The sequence below is a fragment of the Myxocyprinus asiaticus genome, chromosome 23 (assembly GCF_019703515.2).
Source record: "Myxocyprinus asiaticus isolate MX2 ecotype Aquarium Trade chromosome 23, UBuf_Myxa_2, whole genome shotgun sequence".
In the NCBI taxonomy this organism is placed as follows: Eukaryota; Metazoa; Chordata; class Actinopteri; order Cypriniformes; family Catostomidae; genus Myxocyprinus; species Myxocyprinus asiaticus.
Genome location: NC_059366.1, coordinates 39,536,174 through 39,562,891, shown reverse-complemented (window position 1 = coordinate 39,562,891; position 26,718 = coordinate 39,536,174). Strand labels below are relative to the sequence as shown.

Below are 26,718 nucleotides of genomic sequence, written 5' to 3'. Positions count from 1 at the left end.
ATGATTGAAATGTTGTACCGGCCGACATTCATTTCCAAGGGTGCAAACTATTCACCATTTGGCAAAATTCACCAGTTTGAATTTAAAATATATCATGTACAATACGTGATTTGTTTGTCATTCATAATTTGAATGTGAAAACTTTAACGGAGCAGTTTCAACGAATCAGGCTCAAGACAAAGAGTGAATGTGTGTATATTGTAAAGGAATTGAATGAATGTAGTAATCTGGCAGGCTTTTGAAGCAGCTTTTTAGAAAATTATCTTGACATTGTCTAAGAAAATTATCTATAAAAAAATATGCACACACACACACACACACACACACACACACAAATTAGAGCGTTTTCACCCTCAGATTAAAACTAGAACTTGGTAAGACCTGTAACTTGTGACTGCTACTGTGCTTTTAGGTTTTGGCTAGGACAGTGTCATATTGTCATGTGTATTCTGTTGATTCATGTCTTTTATTTTGAAATTCTAGTTCCTGTTTCATGTCATGTGTTCCTGTTTCCCTTGTCATGTGATTTCTGTTTTCCCTCCATGTTCATGTGTCATGTTTTCATTGGTTTATTGTGTAATTAGCTTGTTATGAGTTCTGTTTGTTCATTGGTTTATGTTCTCCCATGTCTTGTATTTAAGCCCTCATGTTTGCATTGTCTAGTTGTCTAGTATTGAATGTGATGGTATGTGTTTGTCAAGCCGTAGTCAAGCCGTAGTCAAGCCGTAGTCAAGCCGTAGTCAAGCCGTAGTCAAGCCGTAGTCAAGCCGTAGTCAAGCCGTAGTCAAGCCGTAGTCAAGCCGTAGTCAAGCCGTAGTCAAGCCGTAGTCAAGCCGTAGTCAAGCCGTAGTCAAGCCCATGTTCAGTTTTGTAGTCAGGGTTATTGGTGTTCATGTTTGTAAATAAACTGCACTTGGGTTCTCATCTTCATCATCGTCTTCATCTTCATCATTGCTCCAGGCTACATCGTTACAGAATACTTGACCAACCATGAACCCAGCAGTTTTACTTCTGCGCCTACGTCAGGGGAATCGTCCCCTGGAGGACTATGTTGAGGACTTCTGCGGTCTAGCCAGCCAGGTAGACTTTAACGAGGTTGCCCTCAAAGACTGTTTTAGATTTGGACTAAATGAGTCCATTTCTTTTTTGATGACTGGTGGTCGCAGTTCCCTCAGCCTGGCTCAATATATCGACCTCGCCCTACGGTTCATTGGTTCCCCGTTCACTGTAGGGGAGGCGGATGCCGAGCCAGAGTTCCACGTCATGGCCGCTGCCGAGCCAGAGTTCCACGTTTGCCTCAGCTCGGCATTCCCTCGGCTCCACTACGGTCCTTCAGCCTGTCGGCTGTGCCGGGGTCCCTCGTCCCTCCGGCTCCTCCTTGGTCTGTCGGTCACCTGGCTCTGCTTTGGCTCTCTGATCCTCTGGCTGCGCCTCGTCCCTCCGATCTGTCAGCTTCACTGGGGACCTCCTTCCCTACGGCTCCACCTTGGTCCTCAGTCCCACCGGCTCCACCTCAGTCTTCCAATCCCTCAGCTCCGCCTTGCTCCTCCGAGCCTCCAGCACCGCCTTGGTCCTCCCTGCCATCGGCTCCACCCTGGCCCTTCGAGTCTTTGGCTACTCTCCGGGCACCATGTTCCATGGCTCCGCCCCTCGAGCCTCTCACGGCTCCGCCTTCCATGGCTCCTCCCCTCGAGCCTCTCATGGCTCCACCCCCCACGGACTTTGCCTTGGTCCCATGCCCCTCGCCCTTTCTCGCCACGTCACGCCCCATGCCTCAAGACCCCCCCCCCCCCCCCGCTCCCTACAGAACTTTGAATTTATGTCATGTTTTACGTGTTTTGTTTATGTGTTGGGGTGTCAGGAGCCACCCCTTACTGGGGGGGATATGTCATGTGTATTCTGTTGATTCATGTCTTTTATTTTGAAATTCTAGTTCCTGTTTCATGTCATGTGTTCCTGTTTCCCTTGTCATGTGATTTCTGTTTTCCCTCCATGTTCATGTGTCATGTTTTCATTGGTTTATTGTGTAATTAGCTTGTTATGAGTTCTGTTTGTTCATTGGTTTATGTTCTCCCATGTCTTGTATTTAAGCCCTCATGTTTGCATTGTCTAGTTGTCCAGTATTGAATGTGAATGTTGTTTTGTAGTCAAGTCTAGTTTATGTTTTTGTTAGATCACGTTTATGGTTAGGGTTTTTGGATTTCACTTATATAATAAACTGCACTTGGGTTCTTCATCTTCACGTCTTCGTCATTGCCATCATTGTCAGCAGTCAACACGTTACACATATATTCTTAATGCAAATATTATTAGGTAATAATTTAAAATCAATTTTAAAATTAAAAAATTGTGTCCATACAACACAACAGCTGTGTGTTTTATGGACCACTTTTATGGAATTTTAATAATTCTTTTTTTTTTTTTTTCCTCTTTGGACCTTGACAGCATTGGTCAATGTGAACTGTTTTTGTATGGAAAAGAGCAGCGTTAGGATTTATCACATTTCAAGCCCTTATTCAGAAAATTATTGCATTCAGCACCTTTACTATATTAAAGGACCAAAGAGGACCATTATATTTGTGACCTCAACACCCGTGACACCCCACCCCCAAAATGGTTTGGTCCCCCTCAATGTTCAAGACAGTTACGGCCTTGCCTAACTCTAAATATTAGCTATAGTAATAGTGATGCCTGCTCTTGCAAACACCGCTAATGATGTCGTTCGTCAGGCAGCTGGTCATTTACGAATAGACCACAAGCTCACACTTGGTTATGGGTGTGAAAAGGTTTCTGAGAATCTGTCAGGGATTGTGTGTGTGGAGAGAACACATCTGTCCCTTGAGTCTCTGCAGTGCCTGGTGTGAGATCCCCCTTAATAGCATTTGATTTTCTCCACTGTGAGGTAAAGACGTGTTTCAGAAGAGCAATTTTCCTCTCTGCACTGCTGTAGTGTGTCATCCATGTGTTCTTTTTTCCTGACAAATCCAACAGAATTAAAACTAATCCAACAGAATTTACACACAAACACAGGTTGCTTTTAAGACCTCAGTTCATTAAATCCTTTTATATTAAAAGCATAGTTCACCCAAAAATTGATTTGGACAAAAATTCATATTGCAATTGCGATTGTGATTTGAACTGTGATATGATGCACTAGTAAGTGATTCCTTTTAAAGGGATCATGAAATGCTTTTTTAAAAAAATAATTTTATTATCTTTCCTGAGGTCCACTGACAATGTCATTAAAGTTTTTTGCACTAAAATGGTCATAGTTTAGTAATAAATGATCATTTTCCACCCTGTCTTTGGCGTTCTGACTGTAAAGCTCGGTTTTGGCCTCAGCGTCTCCTTTAAACTTCAATGTAAACGGCCACTATTCTGATTTGCTAACATCGTGCAGCCCCTCAGATTCAGCCATATTTGAAACTCAATCGAAAGTGAATAAACAAGCTCACCGTAACATAAAACTAAATTTCAGGGTTTACACACAACACACATCCAACACATTGCATCCAAATATTTTAAACTTCACTCAAGCACATCAGCACCATAACTATCAAACAGTCTTGACATTTGAAATATTCATGAATTAAACTGTTTACTCATGGTTTTGCTGTCAAGTCCAAGTATTTGTAACTGCCCTATTCTTCAAGAACAGTTCCTTTGCAAAGCTTGAATCGTATTATGACTGGTTCACAAGCAGTCCACACTGATGTTAGCCACACATACACAGTCCATAGCACAGTAAAACATGATGCACATAAATAGTGCACTGAGGTGCAGATCACCAGAAACACATCCAAACTGTCAAAGACGTCCGGCTAGTGTTTGTTTACATACACCAAAAAAAATAAAAAATGGAAAAAAATAAAAAAACAATTGCGAAGAGGGGCACAAGAACAGCAAGACACGGATCAGCTAAATGAAGCTGAACTGAGTCTCCTTTTCTGAGCTCCGAGTAACTGACATTGCATCTTTTAAAGCGGCGCGATAAACGTGACAGCGGTATAAGACATCCGTGTAATGCATGTTATATGCACAAAAAACTTCAAAATAGTCCAGATGTTGGTAACACTAGGTCTGTCTCTCACTCTTTCTGTTTACAATATGAACTGAGTAGCAGTGGACGGGCCAAAGGTGCAATGGCACATGTTGTGTGGCATGTAAATACAACTGAGCAATGTCTCGTGATGTCACGAACACACAGTTTTCAAAAGTTTTTTTTTTAGATGTTTCAGCAGGGTGGGAACTATAAATGCTAATTTTACACTGGGAAGGAAGTTTTAAGTTCTGAAATGTACAGTATATTTTTATATTACAGTTACCTCTTAAATGTCTAAATATCAAGGACATTTTTATTTCCCATTTCATGACCCCTTTAACCAAAATTTGGTAAAGTTTTGCCCATGTTTTTCTGCCAGTAAAAAAAAAAAAAACGTAGGCTATTCTTCCCTTTCCTCTTAAAATCGAAACAAACTTTCAATCTTTTCACTTCAGCCACAAACAAATAAATACATAAACGTCTTCATCGTATTCAAATTGTAGGCTACCTGTCAAATATGTCCACTTTGTGATATGGTCATAGCCCACTATTTATTATCATTTTTTTTTGGAACCCAGTCTACTTGAAAATTAGAGAGATGCTCTGATCAGGATTTTTTTTTCTTTCCAGTACGATCACCAATTTTCGTTTCATCTGATCGGCTGATACCAATCATTTAACCTTTTATCATGAGCTCTGTCATCACTGGTTATTTGCAAGTTTTCTGCTCTCTGTCACTGTTAACTGAATGTGCCTCCGCAACACTGCGTGCTGAGATGCTGCGAAGAGGCACGGCTTCCGGATATCGCGTTGCATAGTCCACTAGGACCAATACAAAGTGATGTCCGCGTGCTGACTGCTCTAATGGCCCGACGAGGTCCATTCCAGTTCTCTCGAAGGGGACCTCGATCAGCGGAAGGGGGTGCAATGGCGCTTTTGGGGTGGCTGGTGGATTCTCCAGCTGACATTCGCGGCATGCCGCACACCACCTGCGGACATCGCCGCCAGTGCCCGGCCAATAAAAACGGGCTATTAGACGGTTCAGTGTTTTCCTTTCCCCTAGATGACCCGCCATGGGATTTAATTGCGAAATAAGGATATGAAAGGGTGACACCCGGCTGGAGTTGTTGATCATCGATCACTCTCACTTGGTCAAAGACGTGCTTGAGGGTTCCGTCTCATGACTGCTCTAAAGGGAAATCCCCTTCGGGAAATCTCCCGAGGACGGGAGGGGCTGCAGCCTCTCCTCCCCTCACGTCATTGTGACGTGGAGCAGACGAAGAATGCCCTGGCTCCGCCTCCCCTGCCAGAGCATCGCACATTTCACATCTCATCGCTCTTGTGCAGGACCATCCGCGCATATTCCCTTTAATACATTTCTAAATTCAAGCCAATTAGTCCCCAAAATCAGCGGATGGGTGAGGCGGGAACTAACCGTGGCCTCCACTCTATGTTTTGTACCCCGAAATTTGAACACCAGGGTCACCATAGGGTATTTGTGAATATCCCCATGCACACACCTCACCCTCACCGTTTTAGCTGTGCCCAAAGCCTCGTGTTGAACCAAGCATTGGTGGACCGTGGTTTGATTTCAACCTGTGTCCAGCAATGCTTGGTGAGTACACCCTTTGATTCTTACCGGTATCCGGTACACTCCGGCTCGGTCGGGGGCAGCCTGTGGGGTGTCCACCGTCCCCAGCTCCATCACCGGGCATTGATCTCGTACATAATTTAGCTCAGGTGTAAGTGCCCTTACCGCTTTCTCTCTCTCCAGACGGGCACCATTCTGAGTAAATTCTAGAGACTGTTGTGTGTGAAAATCCCAGGAAATCAGCAGTTACAGAAATAATCAAACCAGCCCATATGGCAACTGTTTTTATTAATTCTTGTTATCTTTTTTTATAAATAATGGGTTATAAGTGCTCAGAGCTCCTGTAAACCAAAACAAATTCCTTCACTCCAGAGGCTTTTCTCAGCAAATATTGATATAAATATGATTAATATGAATTATTTTGTAATTAATGTAAGAATTTTTATTGGAATTTACAGCCTTAACCTTTAAATAACATTATTTTTCATATCAGGAAATACTCATATAAGTTCAAATATAATAATAATAATAATAATAATAATAATAATAATAATAATAAGTAGTAGTATTGTTATTATTATTATACATCTTATACTACTACTGTGATTATTATTATTATAAATAGTTTAGTTACATCTAGTTTATTTATTTATTTTGTATATTTGAGGTGAGATTTCAAAACTGTTTTGGTTTGTGTCTTTCTCAGGTACAGTTCTGGTGGAAAACATGCAGATCAACGGTCGTGCTCAGGATCCATACAGAACCATCTCTTTGACGCTACTGGACAACTATGATTACTGGGTTATCCTTGATCCTGTACTGCAAAGACTGTATCTCAACAGCACTGGACGAGTGCTCGACCGAGACGTGAGTAAACGTCAAATGTAACATATTGTTGCTGCGGTCCTTTGGCTGACACACACAGAAAGCTAGAGTATACAGTATATATTTTTATGGTAGTCTGCCTGGTTCCTGTAAGACAAACAAAAGCTTGAAAATAAATTCTGTCCCATTTAGTGAGAGCACCAACACGTGTCACGGTAATGGATAATCACTGCCATATGAGTTTATGACTGCAGTTTATGTATTGACAGTAATCACAGATGCAAACTGGATGGAGTTTATAGGAATGTCAGATGATTTCATACATCTTAAAAGAGACGTTTTATAAGGTGCATAAAAAAAAAACTCTTTAGGTGTCCACTGGCATGGAAGAAACCCTCTCAACACTTCCCTCAATGCAAGAGGCTTTACCCTTTACTGTCAGCGAAGGTAAAACAGACCTTTAATGACACAATTGGATCATGATTAGAGGAGAAATTCTCCTTCTCGTACTCTTCCTCCTCTTCAAGCGGCTGTGTGGGATTCAGCCACTTTACTCAAGAGCTTGGCTGTTTGTTTTGCGCTGAGCACTTGAGTCCAAACACCTTTATTTATCCACGAGAGAGAGAGAAAGAGACACACAGAGAGTGAGAAAGAGCAGCCTTGACACTAATCCTGTTTGCCTTGTTTCATTGTCACACATCATGGGGCGTTCACACATACAGTGATTTAATCGCTGGAGATCGCCGAGGGGCTGTATTGTTGTTCTTAGTGGGCATTCCTACTGTTGGATTCCCTAACGTGGTTGGTGGGCTACACAACTTGCCATAGATTTTAAAAATATGATTGTAACACATATGAGATGTATTGCCAGGTTAAATCTGACAAGGAATCAGTTTGTTTGCTGCTAAAAAAAAAAAAAAAAACTATAAACTATATGTAAACTGGAGATAGTTTCCTTAATTGTAGTTTCCTAGGAAACTCTAAAAATAAATGTGTTCACTTTTACTGTCTAATAACTATTGCCTAATGTTTTAGCCCTACAAATGTATTATTTACCTATATTTAATAAAGTTTTCTGTATATGTTCTCTTTTCCAGCCGCCTAGTTCCATCACCAGTATCGTTGTTCAGGTTCAGTGCACCAATGAGCTGGTGGGGGCAATTATTTTGCATGAAGTACGGATAGTGGTGAGGGACAGAAATGACAACATGCCTCGTTTCCAGCAGCCTGGTTACTATGTATCAGTTAATGAGGTGAGTATACTGTGCATAGTGTTTAACACTATAATTACATCTGTGATTTTTAACATCTCTGCAATGACTCATTATTTGATTGGACTGACAAAATGTTTTACACAGACTTATATGCCTAAATATGCATATTACTATACCTTCATTTTCAAGATAAAGGGATGCCACTTGCTATATTAAACATGCATCGTAATGGTATCATGTGACGGCAATGTAGTATAGTACTGTTTGCAATGTTAATATTTGCTTAATACGTAGTGTTTCACATACTATTTAAAAAAAAATAGCTGACATGCAGTATGTATTAAATAGTAGGCTAGTTTCCATTTCAAGGTCTGAAAGTCCTCTCTCTGCTGTTCAGCCACTCGAGATGAAGTATCAGCGTTACCATGGCCTTTAATTGAATTAAAATGCCAATGCTGGTAAACTATTTTTCTTAAACACCCCATCAAATCAAAAGTAGAGATTTGTGGCTTTTAGTCCATGTCTGTTAGCTTTGAGACCATTTGTATATTAGCGTACCCCTCAAAGTTGCCAAAAAAAAAAAAAAAAAAAAAAGAATTTTGTATATATATATATATATATATATATATATATATATATATATATATATATATATATATATATACTTTTAAGACATTTCTTTTTTAAAAATTTACAGTCTTTCTCTTCTAGGAAAAGTAACCAAAAATATTAATGACTCCAAATTTTTGTCCAATTAAAAACTCTCTAGAATGAGAATGCCCCTCCCCTCAATACCACCTGCCACTGACGGCAAGCAATAGCAAGTAGCAAATCATATTCCACGGCAATGACGTAAACTAAAGCCTACTGGCTTTTAAAAAAAAATACAAGTTCTTCAATGTGTCTCGCCCCAATGATCTCTTTCAAAATGCATCAATTCAGGAAATAAAAATGCCCACTTCAAACAATTTCATGGAGTCTTTAAACTTTGCAGAATGAACAGAGAGCGAGAAGGGCTGACGCATATTAAGTCACTGTATAGTCCACTGGCATACTCCATCTGATATTCAGATCTTAAATCTTCACTCTTTGGCCTCGGCTCAAATTTCTACTCAACATTATCCACACACATGCACACAAACTTGAACCTACTTTCCACAAATTCAGCCATGACAATTTTAAGCTGTAATGGCTTTCATTTATTTGGTAAATGTTTGAATGTCTTCCATGTACGTATGTGTTGAGAGCGTGTAAAAGGTTGGCTTCTTTATGGTTGTCAATCTGTCTCTCCTCTCCTTGAAGTCAAATATGCAGTCATTTCCCTTTACTTGCCCTCCTGTACATGCAGAGATGTATGTGATGAGGAACAGTAAGAGGAGAGTATCAGATTTAATTTGCATTTGTGGACGGACATGATCATGTGACCCAGTGTGCGACCCCCAGACACGGTTCTTGGGGTTTCTGGGTGGTTGAGCTTTTCTTTTTTTTTTTTGGACAGTTTATTCTTTGGAAAATCCCCAGAGGCAGTGCAGACTGATACTGTTCTGTATGTGTGTGAGAGAGATGTTTAACAGCTAACATGTGTTATATTTGATTAATTCCTCTAAGACTGTGACTTTACTTGAAAGAAGTCTAAAAATCGAAATCGTTTTGGCAAAGTTCATTTCTTGAGTTTAAACTTCTATTACAAAAATGTTGTAAAAGTTGGTAACTTCAATTAATTTCTGTGAATTAGTTTAAGTTGTCAGTTTCAAATGATTAAAAATTCCAGTTAAACGATTTGTTTGTCATTACCCAAAAATGTTAATAAATTTGTCCATTTGCCCTATCCTGAAAGTTTGTTTGCCCACCCAAAATAGTTGGATTGATGGATGGCAAAACAAAAGCAGGGCTGTGCAGTGCGACAGTTTTGACCGTTTAGTTTCATCTCTGCCGCTTGGGAAATCCACAAATAATGCCTATTAAGAACATTGCAACAGAGAGCATGCTAATTGAGTCTTATTTTGCTATTGCAAAATCTCGAGCGCTCAAAATTTAGCACATGAACATGGATGCACTTTCAGGATCGAGGTAATGTTCCCTTTGTGCTGTGTGCTGCAGTCGCGCGACCGTGCATATATACGCAAACCACATTTTATGAACTGCACACTAAAAAGAGAACGGCAGAAACTGAGAGGCAATCGCTTAAAATGCAGGATATTATTCTTTTGCCCTGAAAGTCTATAAACATCTGGATGCTTGACTTCTAGCAGACAATTTTTGAGAGTGGTGAGCGTTTGACTCAGAGACACTGAATTCAGCATGTTTCAGAGATTGAGAACAGTGGGATGTGTTCCTCTAATAGACAATATTGGCAATTAGTGGTCGACAGATAAGGGATTTCTGGTGGTCTATTTACAGTATAAGCCATTACAGTGAGTATGTTAATACAAGTATAACTTTTATTAAAAATCAAAGATTTATTTTATTTGATTTTTTTACAAAGCATGGAATAAGAGATTAATCCTACATTATGTGTTGTATTGGAGTTTTAGAAATTACTTTAATTTATTTTTAAATGAATATTAATAGTAATAATGAGATGTCTGTCCTCCTGGTGTTATTTGTCAAATGTATGCAGATAAAGCTGTTATCTACAGTGTGTACATGCAAAAAAAAGCAACAAGCTGCACAGGAAATATTATCTGCAATAATTCATGTTTCACAATGGTTGGCTGAATCGTGTCTACATCTAAATGTAACAAAAACTGACTGTATGTTCTTTACAAAAATGGCAGATTGTGACACTAAACCAAAAGTATGTGTCCTTGGACAGAAGCTTAATGTAGTACAGGAACTTAAATATTTGGGAATCATAATTGAGTCACAACTTTCTTTTAAAAACGTGAAAAAAGTTATAAAAACAGTTAAACTTAATTTGGCAAATTTGATTGTTTTGGTGATTGTTAAATAATGATTGAGTTTAATTTTGCACTTTGACATCAACCTGCCCAGGGACAGCAGATGAAATTAAGCCATTTTGGCTAAATCTGGCACATTTACATCAATGAGATGTTTGATTAATATATATTGTCCCTGACAAATAAATAAATAAATATGTGAATATATAAAAATGTGCTATGGATATTGGTTTAATTAAAAGGTGATTTGTTATTTATATTTCACTCCTGTTTGTTAGTTGCTATACTTGTAAAACACAAAATATAATAAATAATACAAAGAAGTTTCAAGGAAATGTAAGTTTTGTTTAGAAGTTGTCAGGCTGCTACAGTGAGCACCTCTGAGGAAGAACCTGTCTAAGACTTTGTTTATTTGCCAAAGCTTCCAAAGTTTATGGCACTGAATCTTTGAAATAAATTTAAGAGTATTGTTTGAAGCAGATTATTCTTTTCTTGAATGAGCTACCACTTTCTTGCATGTCATACACCCCCCTCTCCCCAACCCCTGAAACATCGCCCTCCCTAAAGATCAAAATGCCTACCCAAACATTGCACTCTGCTAACAACACTGTTGTGAATATCTCTGAGGTGGTCCGGTTTTAGCAAACAAACCGAATTCTTGAACACTCTATCTTACGAGTGGGGGCTGTGTGAAGTGCTGCTCTCATCCAGCAATAGAGCAACAGTCGGTGATGATAAATTAGATTAAGGTTAGTTCCCTATATGTCACTTACTCGATGTTGTGTCGATGTAGTGACACTAGGGGTCACTCTTGGGAGCCCGAGACACCTCTGGTCTTTGATAAAAGGCCAATGAAAATTGGCGAGTGGTATTTGTATGCCACTCTCCCAGACATACGGGTATAAAAGGAGCTGGTATGCAACCACTCATTCAGATTTTCTCTTCGGAGCCGAACGGTCATGCTCACTGAGCTGAATTCCCACGACTGTTCATTCACCTCTGCTGGATCTGACGGCGCATTTCAGCGGCTTCTCCCCCCTCTGCACTGGTGCAATGCAGAGAAAGCCCCTGGGCATTTCGGCAGAAATAAAAGAGTATATTTCTCTAAAAGAGTATATTTCTCTAGAACAGCGGCACACACGGAACGTCTTTTTAAAGACACGTCTTTCTAAAGATGCTATTCCGATTGTGTGTTATTCCTGGTTGCGCTCGTTATCTCTCGCCTTCTGATGGTCATGATCACTGTCTTTCGTGTCTGGGCACTGCTCATGCGGAGACAGCGTTCGTGGATGGTCATGTTCTCATTGCGAGGACATGTCCATGGCAACGTAGCGGTCGCGGCTCGCCTTTGTAAGAAAGCAAGCCACCCCAGAGGCTCCCCGCCTCGGTCCTCTTACCCACGGGTATGAGGCCAGCGCGGCCAGCAATGGGGGCGATTTGGGGACCCCAATGGGTCCGCCTCCGCCTGGTATCCCCCGCGGACCTCCCATTCCCCAGCACGCTCGTCTTCCCCGATCGGGCTTCCGGATGAGTCCACCGGCTCGTCTCACAGCGAGTTCGACCTCTTATTCGGAGCCTGCGAAAGTGATGAGCTCTCGAGCGCAGCATCAGAGAGCGGGCTCGTCCAGTCGGAAGCCTCAGCTGGGCTCCTTCCTTCGGGGACGATTGCCCAGTCACAGGCTGATGCGGAGATGACGACATGCTTTCCCGGGCAGCCGCGAGCGTCGGCTAGAGTAGAATCCTCTGCTCTTCCCTGAACCCTCGTGGCTCGGTGATTGGTTCCTGGGCTCGTGGCGCCGCTCAAAGCCACGCCCCGCCCCTGTTCCTTTCTTCCCGGAAGTGCATGAAGAGCTGACAAGGTCGTGGGAGGCACTTTTTACTGCCCGGTCCCGATATTTTCAGCTTCCCCGCCCTCACTACCCTCGATGGTGGGGCGGCCAAGGGCTATTCGGCAATCCCCTGGTGGATAAAGGCCCCATCCAAGGCCTGTAGGTTTACGTCGTCTCTGATGGCCAAGGCCTACGGTGCCGCTGGGCAAGCCACCTCCGCCCTGCATGCCATGGCTCTCCTGCAAGCCCGCCAAGGTGCTAAAGGAACTGCACGAGGGTAGTTCCATCCCGGGATTGATGCAGGAACCGCGCTTGGTGACTGACCTTGCTCTCCGAGCGACGGAGGTCACGGCGCGGTCTCTCTGGCAGACGATGTCCACATTAGTGGTCCAGGAGCGGCAACATTGGCTCAACCTGGTCGAGATGGGTGAGGCCGACAGGACACGATTCCTTGCTGCCCCCATCTCCCAGGTTAGCCTATTCGGCGACACCGTCAAGGACTTTGCCCAGCAGTTCTCGACGGTGGAGCAGTAGACAGATGCTAGCCGGCATATCCTGCCCCGGCACGGCTCAAGATCCCACACCCCGTCTACTCATTGCCAAGGGCGTCCCCCTGCGGTGACTGCACCGGCTCCGCCACAGCCCGTCCCTTCAGCCCGGCCCCGGTGTGGAGCCCACCGCAGGAAGCAGACGCCACCCGTCTCGCGGCCACCCAGAACCTGTGAAATGCTTCAAAGCGCCCTTGAGATGGGCGACCCAGGGACAATGAAACCCGCTGTTCTGGAGCTGGTAAGCAGATCTCTCCATCTTTTTGTTACCTTTTGCATTTAATTGTGCTGCATGCCCAAGTGGCTGCAGTACTCAAGAGCTCAGCAAGAGCAGTTTCCTTGTTCCCTGGGTCACGTATCCAGTGTGCACGGCCATCATCACGACCACCATCCACCACTCTATTTGGCAGGTTTGGCGCTCCAGCAGCGGTCTCCCGCCCCTGAGCGCCCAGCTGTGGCACAAATCCGCCCCTGATGTGACAGTCTCCTCGGGTCACGAGGACAGGCCTCTTCCTCCCCCGTCCCAGGCTGTTCCGGGTGTGGTCACTAGGAGCCAGGTAAGTGCTTCGATGTCCTTAGACTCAGCACACCATGACGTGGTGTGGCTCCTCGAGCTCCTCCCCGCTGCGAGGCCCCACCTGCCGGTATGTCCGATGATGTTGTCCCTTTGGTCCCCCTTGCGCGGAACTTGGACGCATGGCTTGCGCTTTCCAATCCATCTCGAGGGCTGGTCCTCACCGTCCGACTCGGCTATGCAATTCACTTCACCGGGCATCCACCCAGGTTCAGCGGTGTCCACTTCACCTTGGTGAAGGACGAAAACGCTGCTACCTTGCGTGGAGATTGCTACCCTCCTATGGAAGGGCGCGATAGAACCTGTCCCTCCAGCCGAGATGAAGAAGGGGTTTTTTTCATACTGAAAAAAGGCGGTGGGTTGCGGCCAATCTTGGACTTGTGAGTATTGAACTAGGCTTTACACAGACTCCCATTCAAGATGCTGACGCAAAAACGCATTCTGGCGAGTGTCCGGCATCAAGATTGGTTCATGGCGGTAGACCTGCAGGATGCGTACTTCCACGTCTTGATCCTTCCTCGACACAGACACTTCCTGCGGTTTGCGTCCGAGGGTCAGGCGTATCAGTACAAAGTCCTCCCTTTCGGCCTGTCCCTGTCCCCTCGCATCTTTACAAAGGTCGCAGAGGCTGCCCTTGCCCCGTTAAGGGAAGTGGGCATTCGCATTCTCAACTATCTCGATGACTGGCTAATCCTAGCTCACTCTCGAGACATGTTGTGCGCACACAGGGACCTGGTGCTCTCACACCTCAGCCGACTATGGCTTCGGGTCAACTGGAAAAAGAGCAAGCTCCTCCCAATTCAGAGCATCTCTTTTCTCGGATTGGAGTTGGACTCAGTCTCCTTGATGGCACGCCTTACGAACAAGTGCGCCCAGTCGGTGCTGGCCTGTTTGAAGGCGTTCAAACAGAAAACAGCAGTTCCACTGAAACTTTTTCAGAGTCTCCTGGGGCATATGGCATCTTTGGCAGTGGCCACCCCGCTCGGGTTGATGCATATGAGGCCGCTTCAGCACTGGCTCCATACTCGAGTCCCGAGATGGGCATGGTGCCACGGGACACATCGCGTGGACATCACGCCGGTCTGTCACCATCTTTTCAGCCCTTGGACCGACCTCTCATTTCTATGAGCAGGTGTTCCTCTAGAACTGGTCTCCAGGCGTGTCGTGGTCACAACAGATGCCTCCAAAACAGGCTGGGGCGCTGTTTGCAATGGGCACGCAGCCACCGGCCTCTGGACGGGCCGACGACTGCATTGGCACATCAACTGCCTCGAGTTGTTGACAATTCTGCTAACCCTGCGGAGGTTCTGGCCGTTGATCCAGGGCAAGCACGTGTTAGTTCGGACAGACAGCACGGCAATGGTAGCATATGACAACCGCCAAGGCGGTCTGTGCTCTCATTTTATGTCACAACTCGCCCGCCATCTCCTCCTCTGGAGTCAGCAGCACTTCAAGTTGCAACACCCAACACCCAACACCTTTGCAAGGTTCTACAACCTCCGGGTGGAACCGGTTTTGTCCCAGGTAGTGGCACGCAACACAAGTGGATAAGCTAGTGATAGCTGGCCGGGTGTATCGCTTGCACATAGCGCCTTCCACCTCCCTTGGAGCTGAAGACATGCGCCATTAATTCCCAGTAGTGTTCATAAACTTTGTTCCCTGGTTGACTTCCTCCGAGCCCTGTGGCAGTCGAGTTTTCGGAGAGACTCGCTGCCAGCCTAGTGCATGTGCTAACTAAGAGTCCTGTTCTGGGTTAGGTGCTCCGCATGTGGCAGTTCCCTGTAAGGCTAACCCCATGCAATATATATCTTCTGCTAGTTCATTTCCCTGTTGGCAAACTGCGTCTTCCTTGGGCAGAGCTCCTCTGCCCCAGTCTCCATGTTTGTAGTAACTCCTCCCCCATTGGGTAGGATCTACCTTGAAGACTCTCCACATGGTCGGAAAGACCATGAGACGTATTCTTCCACTTAAATATCCCCCCCTCACTTTGGGCGAGGTGTGGTCTCCGCAGTGTCTTCCCCTTGGGAGGGACACCCCCCGACTAGACCTGGCGGCCCAGTCGGATAATCCCCCTTCTTTTTTAGGGAGTGAAAAAAGAGAAGGGGAAAAGAGGCCACGAATGGGTTAAGCCTGTCTCTATCTTTTGGGTAGTCAACTTGTCCCTAAAGGGCCGTTCGACACTCATGACTATGTTGGGGGAGGTTACGTGTTGACCTGGTGTGCTGGCTATGAGGCACACAGTAGTCTGCCCACCATACACCGCCAGTTCACATAACACAGTTCAGCCAATTGTGGCGTTTCGTATAGGGAACCCTACTGTCACTACATCCACACAACGTCAAGTGAGTGACAGATAGGGAATGTCATGGTTACTTGCGTAACCTCTGTTCCCTGATGGAGGGAATGAGACATTGTGTCCCTCCTGCCACAACGCTGAACTACCCGCTGAAATGGCCGGACCTGATATCGGCTCCTCAGCATAAAACCTGAATGAGTGGTTGCATACCAGCTCCTTTTATACTCGTATGTCCGGGGGAGTGGCATGCAAATACCACTCGCCAATTTTCATTGGCCTTTTATCAAAGTCCAGAGGTGTCTCGGGCTCCCAAGAGTGACCCCTAGTGTCACTACATCGACACAACGTCTCGTTCCCTCCATCAGGGAATGGAGGTTACACAAGTAACCATGATGTTTTTCACCAAACCTTATTGTATGCCTTCAGAACCTAGGTATATAGATAAATAAAGAAAATAAAGTCATGGGGTTCATAACAGCACGAGAAGAGTATATAATGTCTGAATTTTCATTCTTGGGTGAACTATCCCTTTAAACATTTTAAATCTCCTTGGCTACAATGGCTGCTTGAACTGTGCCATGGTTCCTCTGATTGAAGAAGAAGAAAAAAAAAAAAAAAAAAAAAAAACTTTAAAACCATTGCAGCAAATACATATAATTTAGTGGCTCTATAATTAGTGATAAAGATCAGTGGTAGCATTTTTGTTTTTGTAATGCCTTACTCTATCTTGAAAATCAACTTAAAGGGATATTTCACCCAAAAATGAAAATTCTCTCATCATTTACTCACCCTCATGCCATCCCAGATATGTTTGATTTCTTTCTTCACCAGAACACAAACTAAGATTTTTAGAAGAATAGCTCAGCTGAGAATGGTGATCAGACCTTTGTAGCTCCAAAAATCACATAAAGGAAACATAGAAGTAATCCATAAGACTCCAGTGGATAAATCCATATCTTCAGAAGCGATATAATTGGTATGGGAATAGGTATATCAAATTGGTATGCGTGAGAAACAGATAAAAATTTAAGTCCTTTTTCAAGATAGATCTAAATCTCCTCTTTCACTTTAACATTTGAAAGTCACATTTGGTGCCTTTTTAGTTTCACTTTCACATCTGAAATTGAAAGTTAAAGTGGAGATTTACAGTAAAAAAGGACTTAAATATTGATCTGTTTCTCACCGACACCTATTATATTATTTCTGAAGATATGGATTTAACCACTCTTATGGATTACTTCTATGTTTTCTTTATGTGATTACTGGAACTACAAAGGTGTGATCACCATTCACTTGTATTGAATGGACATACTGAAAGTCGTACACATCTGGAATGGCATGAGGGTGAGTAAATGATAAGAACATTTTCATTTTTGGGTGAACTGTCCCTTTTAAACTTGTCAGTGGTGTTAATGGTTCCTTTACTGTAGCACCAGCAGGACCACTGACTGGTGGGATTCAAAAAGCATGGCAATAAATAGAAAATATTTATTTTGTGTGACCTCGTATGAAATGAGAAAGAAGAGAAATTAATTACAATAGCACAGTAGGTTTAATGTATTATTGATGTGTTTTTTTGTTGTTGTTTTTTTTAATTTTTTTTTAATGAAAATTCAGATGGAAATGCCACCACAATTGTAGAATGACCCAAAACTGTTATTTTAATGTCAGGAGTTCCCTTTTGTGGAACTCGAGCTGCGTATGATCGCTATGGGGACACCATGTGTGTGTCACATGATCTGAAGCCCTTATACAATCATGCCCATTTTTTTGACTGATGGCACTTAAGCGATGCCCCCTAGGTAGCTACGTCACGGGCTCCATAAAAGCGCTTGCTTTTGCATCATCGAGTCAGATTTTCTGTTCTTCAGTGCACAAATTGTCTTAGCCCGTGTTTGTTTCTAGCGACTCATTATATGATCTGACTGGATTATTTTTCTCCCTTTTGAGTGGCAAACACGTAAGGAGGTCATTGACACAGCGTACATGTCAGAGCAATTTCAATGTGTTTTTTTTTTTCAAACATTACAAGGGACCGACGAGGACAATGACGCTTTGTCGAGGCTCACAATCTCTCACTACGAGGCGTTATCCCAATTTTTTCCAGTTCTATGGCCTCCAGATTTGGAGCTTTGTGTGCTGGAGCCAATTGGGATTTCGGCTTTGTGTCTGAGAAGATAGGAGTGCAAACGGACACTGGAATCCTCCTCGTGTTTGACGCTCTCCTCCTGAGCGAAAGCGTGAGTCTCGTCAGACATGTTCTGTGGCCTAGCTCGACGGCCATTTTCTGACGAACAACGCATGCAACAGACCATGCACATCGTGATCCATCGCCATTAAAAAACGCTGTATGAGAGTGTGGCGGTGGGGGCGTGGTCGAGCGTTCATCCGGAGAGAGAGAAAGAGGTAAGGGTGCACACACCTGAGCGCTATAATTTCTAACAACTGTTTCTGATTGCAGTAAGCATTGGGGAGATCGATATAAGGGGGAACCACACCAGTGACGAGAGAGAGAGAGACACCACATACAAGCAGAGACTGTGAAAAGTGTGATCATTGAATGTTTTGCTGAAAAGCCAGATCATTGAGTGTTTTGCTGAAAAGCCATTTTGAGTTTGTCTAATTAAAGACCTACCTTTTGAGTGAAAGTCCCAAGTTTCCTGTTTCCTCCTTTCCCACCCAACGTTCTTTACACTGGTGCCGAAACCCAGGATAATTGGAGGAAATATGCCGGCATGCACAACATCAGGCCCTGCTACGCCAGGATCAGGATCGCCGATTCCAGGAGGTGCTCCAAGCTCAAGCAGAGGACTGGCACACAATCCGGAGCTTACTGCACCAGGAGAAAGCCCCGGCCGTGACCCCGGACCCAGCAGCCCCCATGCCTCCAGTTGCCCTCATGAAGATGGGGGCAGAAGGTGATCCCGAGGCCTTCTTGGACTTGTTTGAGACGACGGCCGAGACTCATCCCACTGTTGTCCAGGGAAGCTCAGGTTGTGGTGCAACAACTACTGGCGGCAAGTCTCCTGGTGTACGACGATCTGAGGAAGACCATCCTGCAGTGGGTCGGTTGCAGCCCAGAACAATACCGACAACTCTTCCGGTTGATGAAGATGGACGTGCGGGACCACCACAGAGGACCATATGCCAGCTTATCAGAGGGCGGAAGAGCCCTCCCACTCTCTCTCCCCTCCCCCTGTGTTTTCCCCTCTCTCTCCTCTCACTCTGTCCCTTTACCCCATCCCGGTCCCCGAAGGCGAGGAAGTGTGCTGCCAAAGCCAGCTCCCCGTTCATGGGGATTTGCCCCACCGCTGGTGGCCCCGATGCCTCTTCGCTCTCCCCCTCAGGTGTTTGAACCCGCTGACACAGGTGCAGGTGTAACGCCTGGGCCGGCCTGCTGAAGTTGCAGGGATCCAGGGCATATCTGGGACCAGTGCCCAGTGATGGAGCTGGGAACTCTGGTCTGGGTCCCCGACACTCTGCGGGCTGCCCCTGATCATGTTGGTGTGTACAGAATACCAGTGAATGTCAAGGGAAGTAAACATTAGCCTTGGTGAATACGGGTTGCAATCAGACCACTATACACCAATGTTTGGCTCAAGATGAGGCTTTGGGCACAGGTAGAAGGGTGAGGGTGAGGTGTGTGCATGGGGATATTCACAGTTATCCTGTAGTGACACTCATTATTAAATTTCAGGGACAAAAGCATAGAGTGGAGGCTGCGGTTAGTTCCCGCCTCACCCATCCACTAATTTTGGGAACTAATTGGCCGGATTTTAAAAATGTATTAAAGGGAATATGTGTGGATGGGTCCTGCGAGAAAGTTGTTAGATGTGAAATGTGTGATGCCTTGGCAGGGGAGGCACAGCCGGGTGGTCTTCGTCAGCTCCACATCAGTATGATGTAAGGGAGGGGAGGCTTTGGCCCCTCCCGTCCTTAGAGGATTTCCCGAAGGGGATTTCCTTCTGGAGCAAGCGAGAGACAAAACCCTTAGGCATGCCCTTGACCAAGTGAAAGTTATTGATGGTCAATGGCTCCAGCCAAACATTGCACTTTCATATCTGTATTTTGCTTTTATAAAAGAGCGGTTGTATCGAGTGACGGAGGACACTCAGACAAAAGAGGATATAACTTAATTGTTAATACTGCGGGAAATGTTATTCCAGACGGCTCATTATAATCCGATGGTGGGTTACTTAGGGCAGGAGAAGACACTGAACCGACTAATGGCCCGTTTCTACTGGCCGAGCATTCGTGGGAATGTTCGCAGGTGATGTGCGGCATGCCGTGAATGTCAGCTGGTTAATCCGCCTGCCACCCCAAGAGCGCCGTTGCACTCCCTTCCATTAATCGAGGTCCCCATTGAAAGAATTGGTATGGACCTCATCGGGCCATTAGAGCAGACGGCACGTGGACATTGCTTTGTGTTGGTTATGGTGGACTATGCAATGCGATATTTGGAACATGAAGTGGTGGTGGCATAGTGGGCTAAAGCACAAAACTGGTAAGCAGAAAGTTGTCAGTTTGATCCCCACAGCCACCACCATTGTGCCCTTGAGCAAGGCAATTACCTCCAGGTTGGTCCAGGGGGATTGTCCCTGTAATAAGTGCACTGTAAGTTGCTTTGGATAAAAGCGTCTGCACTGTAAGTTGCTTTGGATAAAAGTGTTGCCAAATGTAAAAATCTCAGCATGTAGTGTTGTGGAGGCACTCTTCAAAGTGTTCTCCTGAGTGGGGATTCTGAAAGAAATTCTCACTGATCAAGGCACTACATTTATGTCACGAACACTACGCGAACTGTATGAATTATTAGGTATTAAATTGATTCACAACAGTGTTTACCACCCACAAACAGATGGGTTGGTGGAACGATTTAATAAAACCCTGAAAAATAAGATTTGTAAGTTTGTACACGAGGATGATAGAAATCGGGATAAATGGCTCGAACCCCTGTTGTTTGCAGTTCGAGTGGTCCTACAAGCCTCCACAGGATTTTCCCCATTCGAGCTGCTATATGGGCGTCGGCTGTGCAGCATGCTCCACGACATAAGGGAAGCTTGGGAGGAGGGACCTTCAAACAGCAAAAATGAAATTCAGTACGTTTTTGATCTTAGAGCAGAACTCCACACTTTGGGTCAGCTAACACAGGAGAATTTGCTCCAAGCTCAAGAACGTCATAGCCGACTGTATAACAGGGGCACTCGACTACGGGAATTCGCACCGGGAGAATCCGGATATTCAGGACCATCATGTCCTCATCCGGTCGGAACAACAGGACGGTGGTGTCCTACATCAATGCTCTCCTGTGCCATGCTATGACTGGCATGTTGCATTCTTCTGTGGGCATGGGACAATGTTCTATCTCTACGAGCCATACATACAGTATTCCGGGCCAGTTGGACTTGGGGGCGAATCTCCTGTCCAGACAGGATCTGATGCTCGGAGAATGGGCATTACATCCTCAGATTATGGAACAAATCTGGAGGAGGTTTGGCAGTGCGGAAATGGACTTGTTCGCTTCGAGAGAGATGTCGCACTGTCCCCTCTGGTTTCCTCTCTTGCCCCCAGCACCACTGGGCATCGAAGCACTAGCACATCAGTGGCCGAGAGTGCATCTTTACACATTTCTACCGATCAGTCTGGTGCACACAGTTCTGCAGAGGGTTCGGGAGGATTGGGTTCGGCTTCTGTTAGTGGCGCCATATAGGCCATCTCAGGTATGGTTTTTGACTCTGGTCTCCCTTCTGGAAAAGACACCTTGGGAGATTCCAGTTAGAGAAAATATGTTGTCTCAGGCACAGGCAGCATTTGGCAGCATTTGACTTGTGGAAGTTATGGGTGTGGCCCCTCAACAGGGCTCTCTTTTGAATGTTAGGTTATCCCCCCGCTGTGCTTGATTTAATTGTAACAGGAGTAAATTCCTAATTTCTTTTATTCAGATGCTTTAGCTTACTTGTGCGCCGCTATATGCTTGCCACATGGGCTTAGAGAGTTGGCAGCTACTGTTCATATGGCGTGAATGTATTTAGTTCCCATAGTGATCAAACGCAGCTCAAATTCCATGAAAGGGGACGTCTCGGTTACTTACATAACCTTGGTTCCCTGAGGGGAACGAGACTCTGCGTAACTGGCCATACTCTCTAACAGCTGCATAGGCTTGTGCCTTTTGCAGAAAATCTGACTTGATGGCGCGAAAGTGAGAGCCTTTATGGAGCCCATGACGTGGCTCCCTAGTGGGCAATAAATTGGCATGATTGTATAAGGGCTTCAGACCACGTGACACTCAGACAGTGTCCCCATAGCGATCATACACAGCATCTCGTTCCCCTCAGGGAATCAAGATATTTTCTCTCTCTCATTCTCTCTTCTCTTTGTCTTCTCTTATTTTTATTATTATTTTTTTGTCTTCCTTTTCTTTCCTTCTGTCCAAGTCTGTTCTGCCTTCCAAAAGGAACCAAAAGGAATACACACACACACACACATATGTGTGAACAGGTCACATCCATGGCCTGTCAGAGTTGCTGTGTTGTTGTTCCATAGTCATGTAGTGAGTGGCTGATATCTGTTTCATGTTTTGTTTTTCTCTCCAGCTCACTCCAATCGGTACCACCATCTTCACTGGATTCTCAGGAAACAACGGAGCCATGGACATCGATGATGGACCCAATGGACAGATTGAATATGCCATTCAGTACAACCCAAATGACCCGGTACTTCTGCAGTTACATTTAAGTTCTCCAGTATAATTTATGGTTTATTCAATTCAAAAACTTTGTGCACGGATGAATATTAAACTCTAAAACTGTAATATTTTATTGAAATTGTGTAATCTTTCTCACTTTCTCTCTTGCAGGTGTCAAACAGGACTGTACGGGTTGCTGGGACTCTGTCTGGTAACATTATTTTGGCAGAGCGATTGAACTATGAGGAGAGAACTCGCTATCTAATTATAGTCCAGGCCAATGTAAGATATTTAACATATAATACATATGTTTCTCTTGAGTCTTTAATTACCTTTAAGGAATGTTATAGGTTTAGCTGTGTCCCAAAGAAAATAACTTTGACTTATCCCTCAGTTTAAAAAATAATTAAAAAAAAATGTTTTAAGTAATTCACTTACATTGCTAGTCTTTGGGGGAAGACATTGCAACAGGATAAACATTCAAATGCAAGTGTGTAAAAGTATAGCTACAAAACTTTATAACAACATTATACAGTAAGTGTAGGAATGAGACTAGTGTGCTAAAATTGTTTACTATCCTTGTTTGTGCAGAGTACATTACTGTAAACACAAGTTTTCTTTGTTTCATTTACAAACTGAGGGACGAGTCAGAATTATTGTCAGTGGTAATCAACAGCTTCTCACAGATGCTCTCAATAGAGCTAAACATGCTTTGAACCCAGAACATTCCTCTAAAGTCAAACAATCTCCAGTAATGTGCTGGTGTGGTGTAGTGACAAACTTTTAGTGCTGGTTCAGTCCCCACAAGGAGTAAGCTATAGTCTGCAAGTGTAACAGGAGCCAGCTGGTACGTTACAGCTGTGCGGTATGTGTAAACCTCACTCCCCTGGCCTCAAGAGGCACACTAGCAACTGACACTAGGGGCTGTAGCATTTAGCCTTCTTGTTAGTGCACCCGACTCCCATGCCGGCAATGCTGGTTTGAATCCCGTTCAGAGTGGGTCGAGCAGGACCGGTTACAGTGGTGCCGGATGGGAGTGAGGTTTAGGGGGGTGAGTGTAACGGAAACCAGCTGGTACATGATAGCTGTACAGTATGTGTAAACCTCACCACCCTGGCCTCAAGAGGTGCACTAGGCGCTGTAACCTTTAGCCTCCTTGTTAGCATGCCCACCTCCCAGAGAAAATAATAGTTTGGAAATGTAAAATTTCAGCAAATTAAACGTATTCAGTTTGTTTTAAATACAGCATTCAATTTGTTTTAAATCTGTATGTATATTGTCTAATAATGAATTGGCAATGTACACTTAAGATTAATATAAATGGAATCTGTCCATTTGATCCTATTTTTTCTTTTTTTCAAGTCCACCGGAAAATGGAAGATTTTGATTTTTAACTTTTAATAACAGCATGTCCACTGATTTTATGGTATATATACATATACTTGTATCAAAGATTTATACTTTTTTATACTATAATAAAATTTGTCCTATTAATTCTGCAAAAACAGTAACATTTTAAGATTGTACATATTTCAATAATTTAAATAAATTATGACTAACTAGTTTCTTGCAAGTTCTTTGAGACAAATTATAAATTAAATATATTTATGATAATAATAATGTTTGTTTTATGTAACATGTACCATGATTCTTTCGGCTGCTCCAGTTAGGGGTTGCCACAGCGGACCATCCGTGATCCGCATACTTGACTTGGCACAGGCTTTACGTCAGATGCCCTTCCTGACATAACCCCCAGCGGCTGGGGACTCTGAACATGTACAGTTAATTGTGATTAATTGCAGAAAATTGTGCAATTAATTCATTATTTTTTTATTTTATTATTATTTATTTATTCACAGACCTTATTTCTATACTTACTTTACAAAAAATATTTTTGGTTCAACAGTGTTGGGTCTTTTTGCTTGGCAGTTTGCACAATTCACTTTTTTTTTTTAATATTCCAGACACCTCCCTGTGTCTATCTCTTAATAACCAGCATCCTGATTCACTTCCAAATGCATCCCTCTACCCTCACATGAGCTGCATACTCAAGTAGCTCTAAACTCATCTAGAACAGCATCTCTGTGAGGTGTCCAGGCCCCAGAGGCCAGTGAACATGTTTTCATAAAGCCAAATGGCTATAATAAATGCTTTACTTCAGGGCTGCAACAGCTCTTATTGAAAACGGAATGACTTGAGGATGTGGAATATCAGAGGATGGGTTTGTCACTGAGATTATTTTGAAATGCATCTCGCACTCTGTCTCTGAAATCTGACTGGAACAGAGATGCAGAACTTCCTGATTTGCTTCTTATTCTTTTATTTTTTTTTTATTTTATTATATGTAATTATGTTCCTCGTATTTTTGTTTTTGGTGTTTTTATGAAAGGAAAATTCCACACATGTCACTGCATTGAGTTCTGGAGAAAAAAATGCATCCTATATAACTTTAAAAAGTTAGAAGAGGTGCAAGTCACGACTGTCACTGATGTTTTCATTAGTAGGTGGTTTATTTTGGAGAGTCAGACTCATTCTTACAATTTGATTTAAACAACATGTATTATGGTATTAGGTCACAGTTTCAATTTAAGTTAGTAAAGTCAGTAAATACTGTTTGGTTCATGTTTATCCCACAGTGACTAATCTGGATTCAGTGCTAAAGGATAGGCTCTCAGATTCCTCTTTTATTATATTTCACAGTATTTAAGATTTTCTTCATTCTAAATTTTTTTTTTTTTTAAATAAAACGTTCTGCAGGTAAAAACATTTTATCTTATAAACAATATGTATATGTGCATGTATATTGATGTTTTTTTCTTCTTTCTTTTGTGTCACATAAAGCAACTAAACCAACCCTTTGTGCTGTTCCTTCAGTTTTTAATTTTAATAAATGAATTTAGTATATATTTCTTCATTTGAGTTTATTATAGGGGGATATTTGAGTTCTCAGAGTAACAGTTCTTTTAATAGTACATCAAGCTTTCTTTTCTTCTTAAGAAATTATGTATTGTTCTTTACCCTTATTATAATTTTCTCTCTCTCATCGTCTTTTTTTCTCTGAATGCAGATCTTGTTATCTCTTATGAACGCTGTATCTAAAGGTCTGTAACCATGGTAACATGCCAGCATTTTTTCCAGGATCGGGCTCCGTTTCCTGGAAGTCGTCGCACAGCAACCACCACTCTAACCCTGGATGTTTTGGATGGAGACGATCTGGGTCCCATGTTCCTTCCATGTGTTCTGGTCAACAACACTCACAACTGTAACCCCATCACGTACCGCGTGGCCATTCCTGAGCTCACAGACCCGGTATGAACTCATTAAGAAATTAAGAAAACAGGCTAATCTGGTTTGCTGTTCTTAGCTGGTTTAAGCTGATCTAACAACTAGGACTTGCTAGTCTCCCAGCCTGGCCAAGCTGGTGAAATCACATTGGTCCAAAATCCTGCTCCACTTAACTCTATAAAACAAAAACAAAACAAAGAACAGTTGATCACTTTACAATGCAGTCAGGTGGCCTATTCCTGTCTAAGTGGATGGCTCTTGGTCAGAATAAGATTCAATGTGGAACAGATTTTACATTGATAGTCTGGATACACAAGACTACAAAAAAAAAGTGATAATAGTGGTAGCAGTTAAAGGATAATGCACAGTTAGCCAATCATTATCGCTAAATAAATGCCATCAGGGTGATCAGGACCCTGACTCAAAAGGGAGTCCACCTTGGCTACTTATCAAATGAATATATAAATGGACATGAAATATTGATTTGTGTTTAAATTATTTTATTATGTGAGAAGAAAGAGGCTGCGAAATGATACAAGAGACAAGAAATTAGTATAGTTGTGTAGCAAATTGGTTGATTTGAACAATGGTGAATTGTGCAGTTTATCGGTCATGAAACAAAAATATTTGATTGCAGAATGCCGCAACTGACCAATCAGAATCGAGTATTACACAGAGCAAACTCCTATACAAACCCCTGCTTGGATAGACCTGCTTATGAAAAATGTAAAGCTCTAGATTTATTTGTGTCATTGTGTTGTTGATGCTTTAGACCCTTACTGAGTTTTCCATCACATACGCTGCTCTACTGACATGTGCTTGGCAAAAATGAGACACAGAATGCGGGGACAGGAAGGGTGAGAAACATGGGATTTAGATGAGAAAAAAGGTGCATAATGAAAGTTGGCTGGTGCAGATGGAAGAATGGGATC

The 26,718-nt window shown here is 43.3% G+C and overlaps 1 protein-coding gene across 1 annotated transcript in view; it reads left to right on the top strand.

Moving 5' to 3' along the window:
- Positions 1 to 26,718, top strand: part of LOC127414423 (protocadherin-15-like) — a 254,255-nt gene that overhangs the window by 88,223 nt on the left and 139,314 nt on the right. Inside the window, exons 5-9 of the mRNA XM_051652444.1 lie at positions 6,340 to 6,500; positions 7,556 to 7,711; positions 22,410 to 22,529; positions 22,673 to 22,783; positions 25,640 to 25,810. Coding sequence (XP_051508404.1) covers positions 6,340 to 6,500; positions 7,556 to 7,711; positions 22,410 to 22,529; positions 22,673 to 22,783; positions 25,640 to 25,810 — 719 coding nt within the window. The remainder of the gene's footprint in view (positions 1 to 6,339; positions 6,501 to 7,555; positions 7,712 to 22,409; positions 22,530 to 22,672; positions 22,784 to 25,639; positions 25,811 to 26,718) is intronic.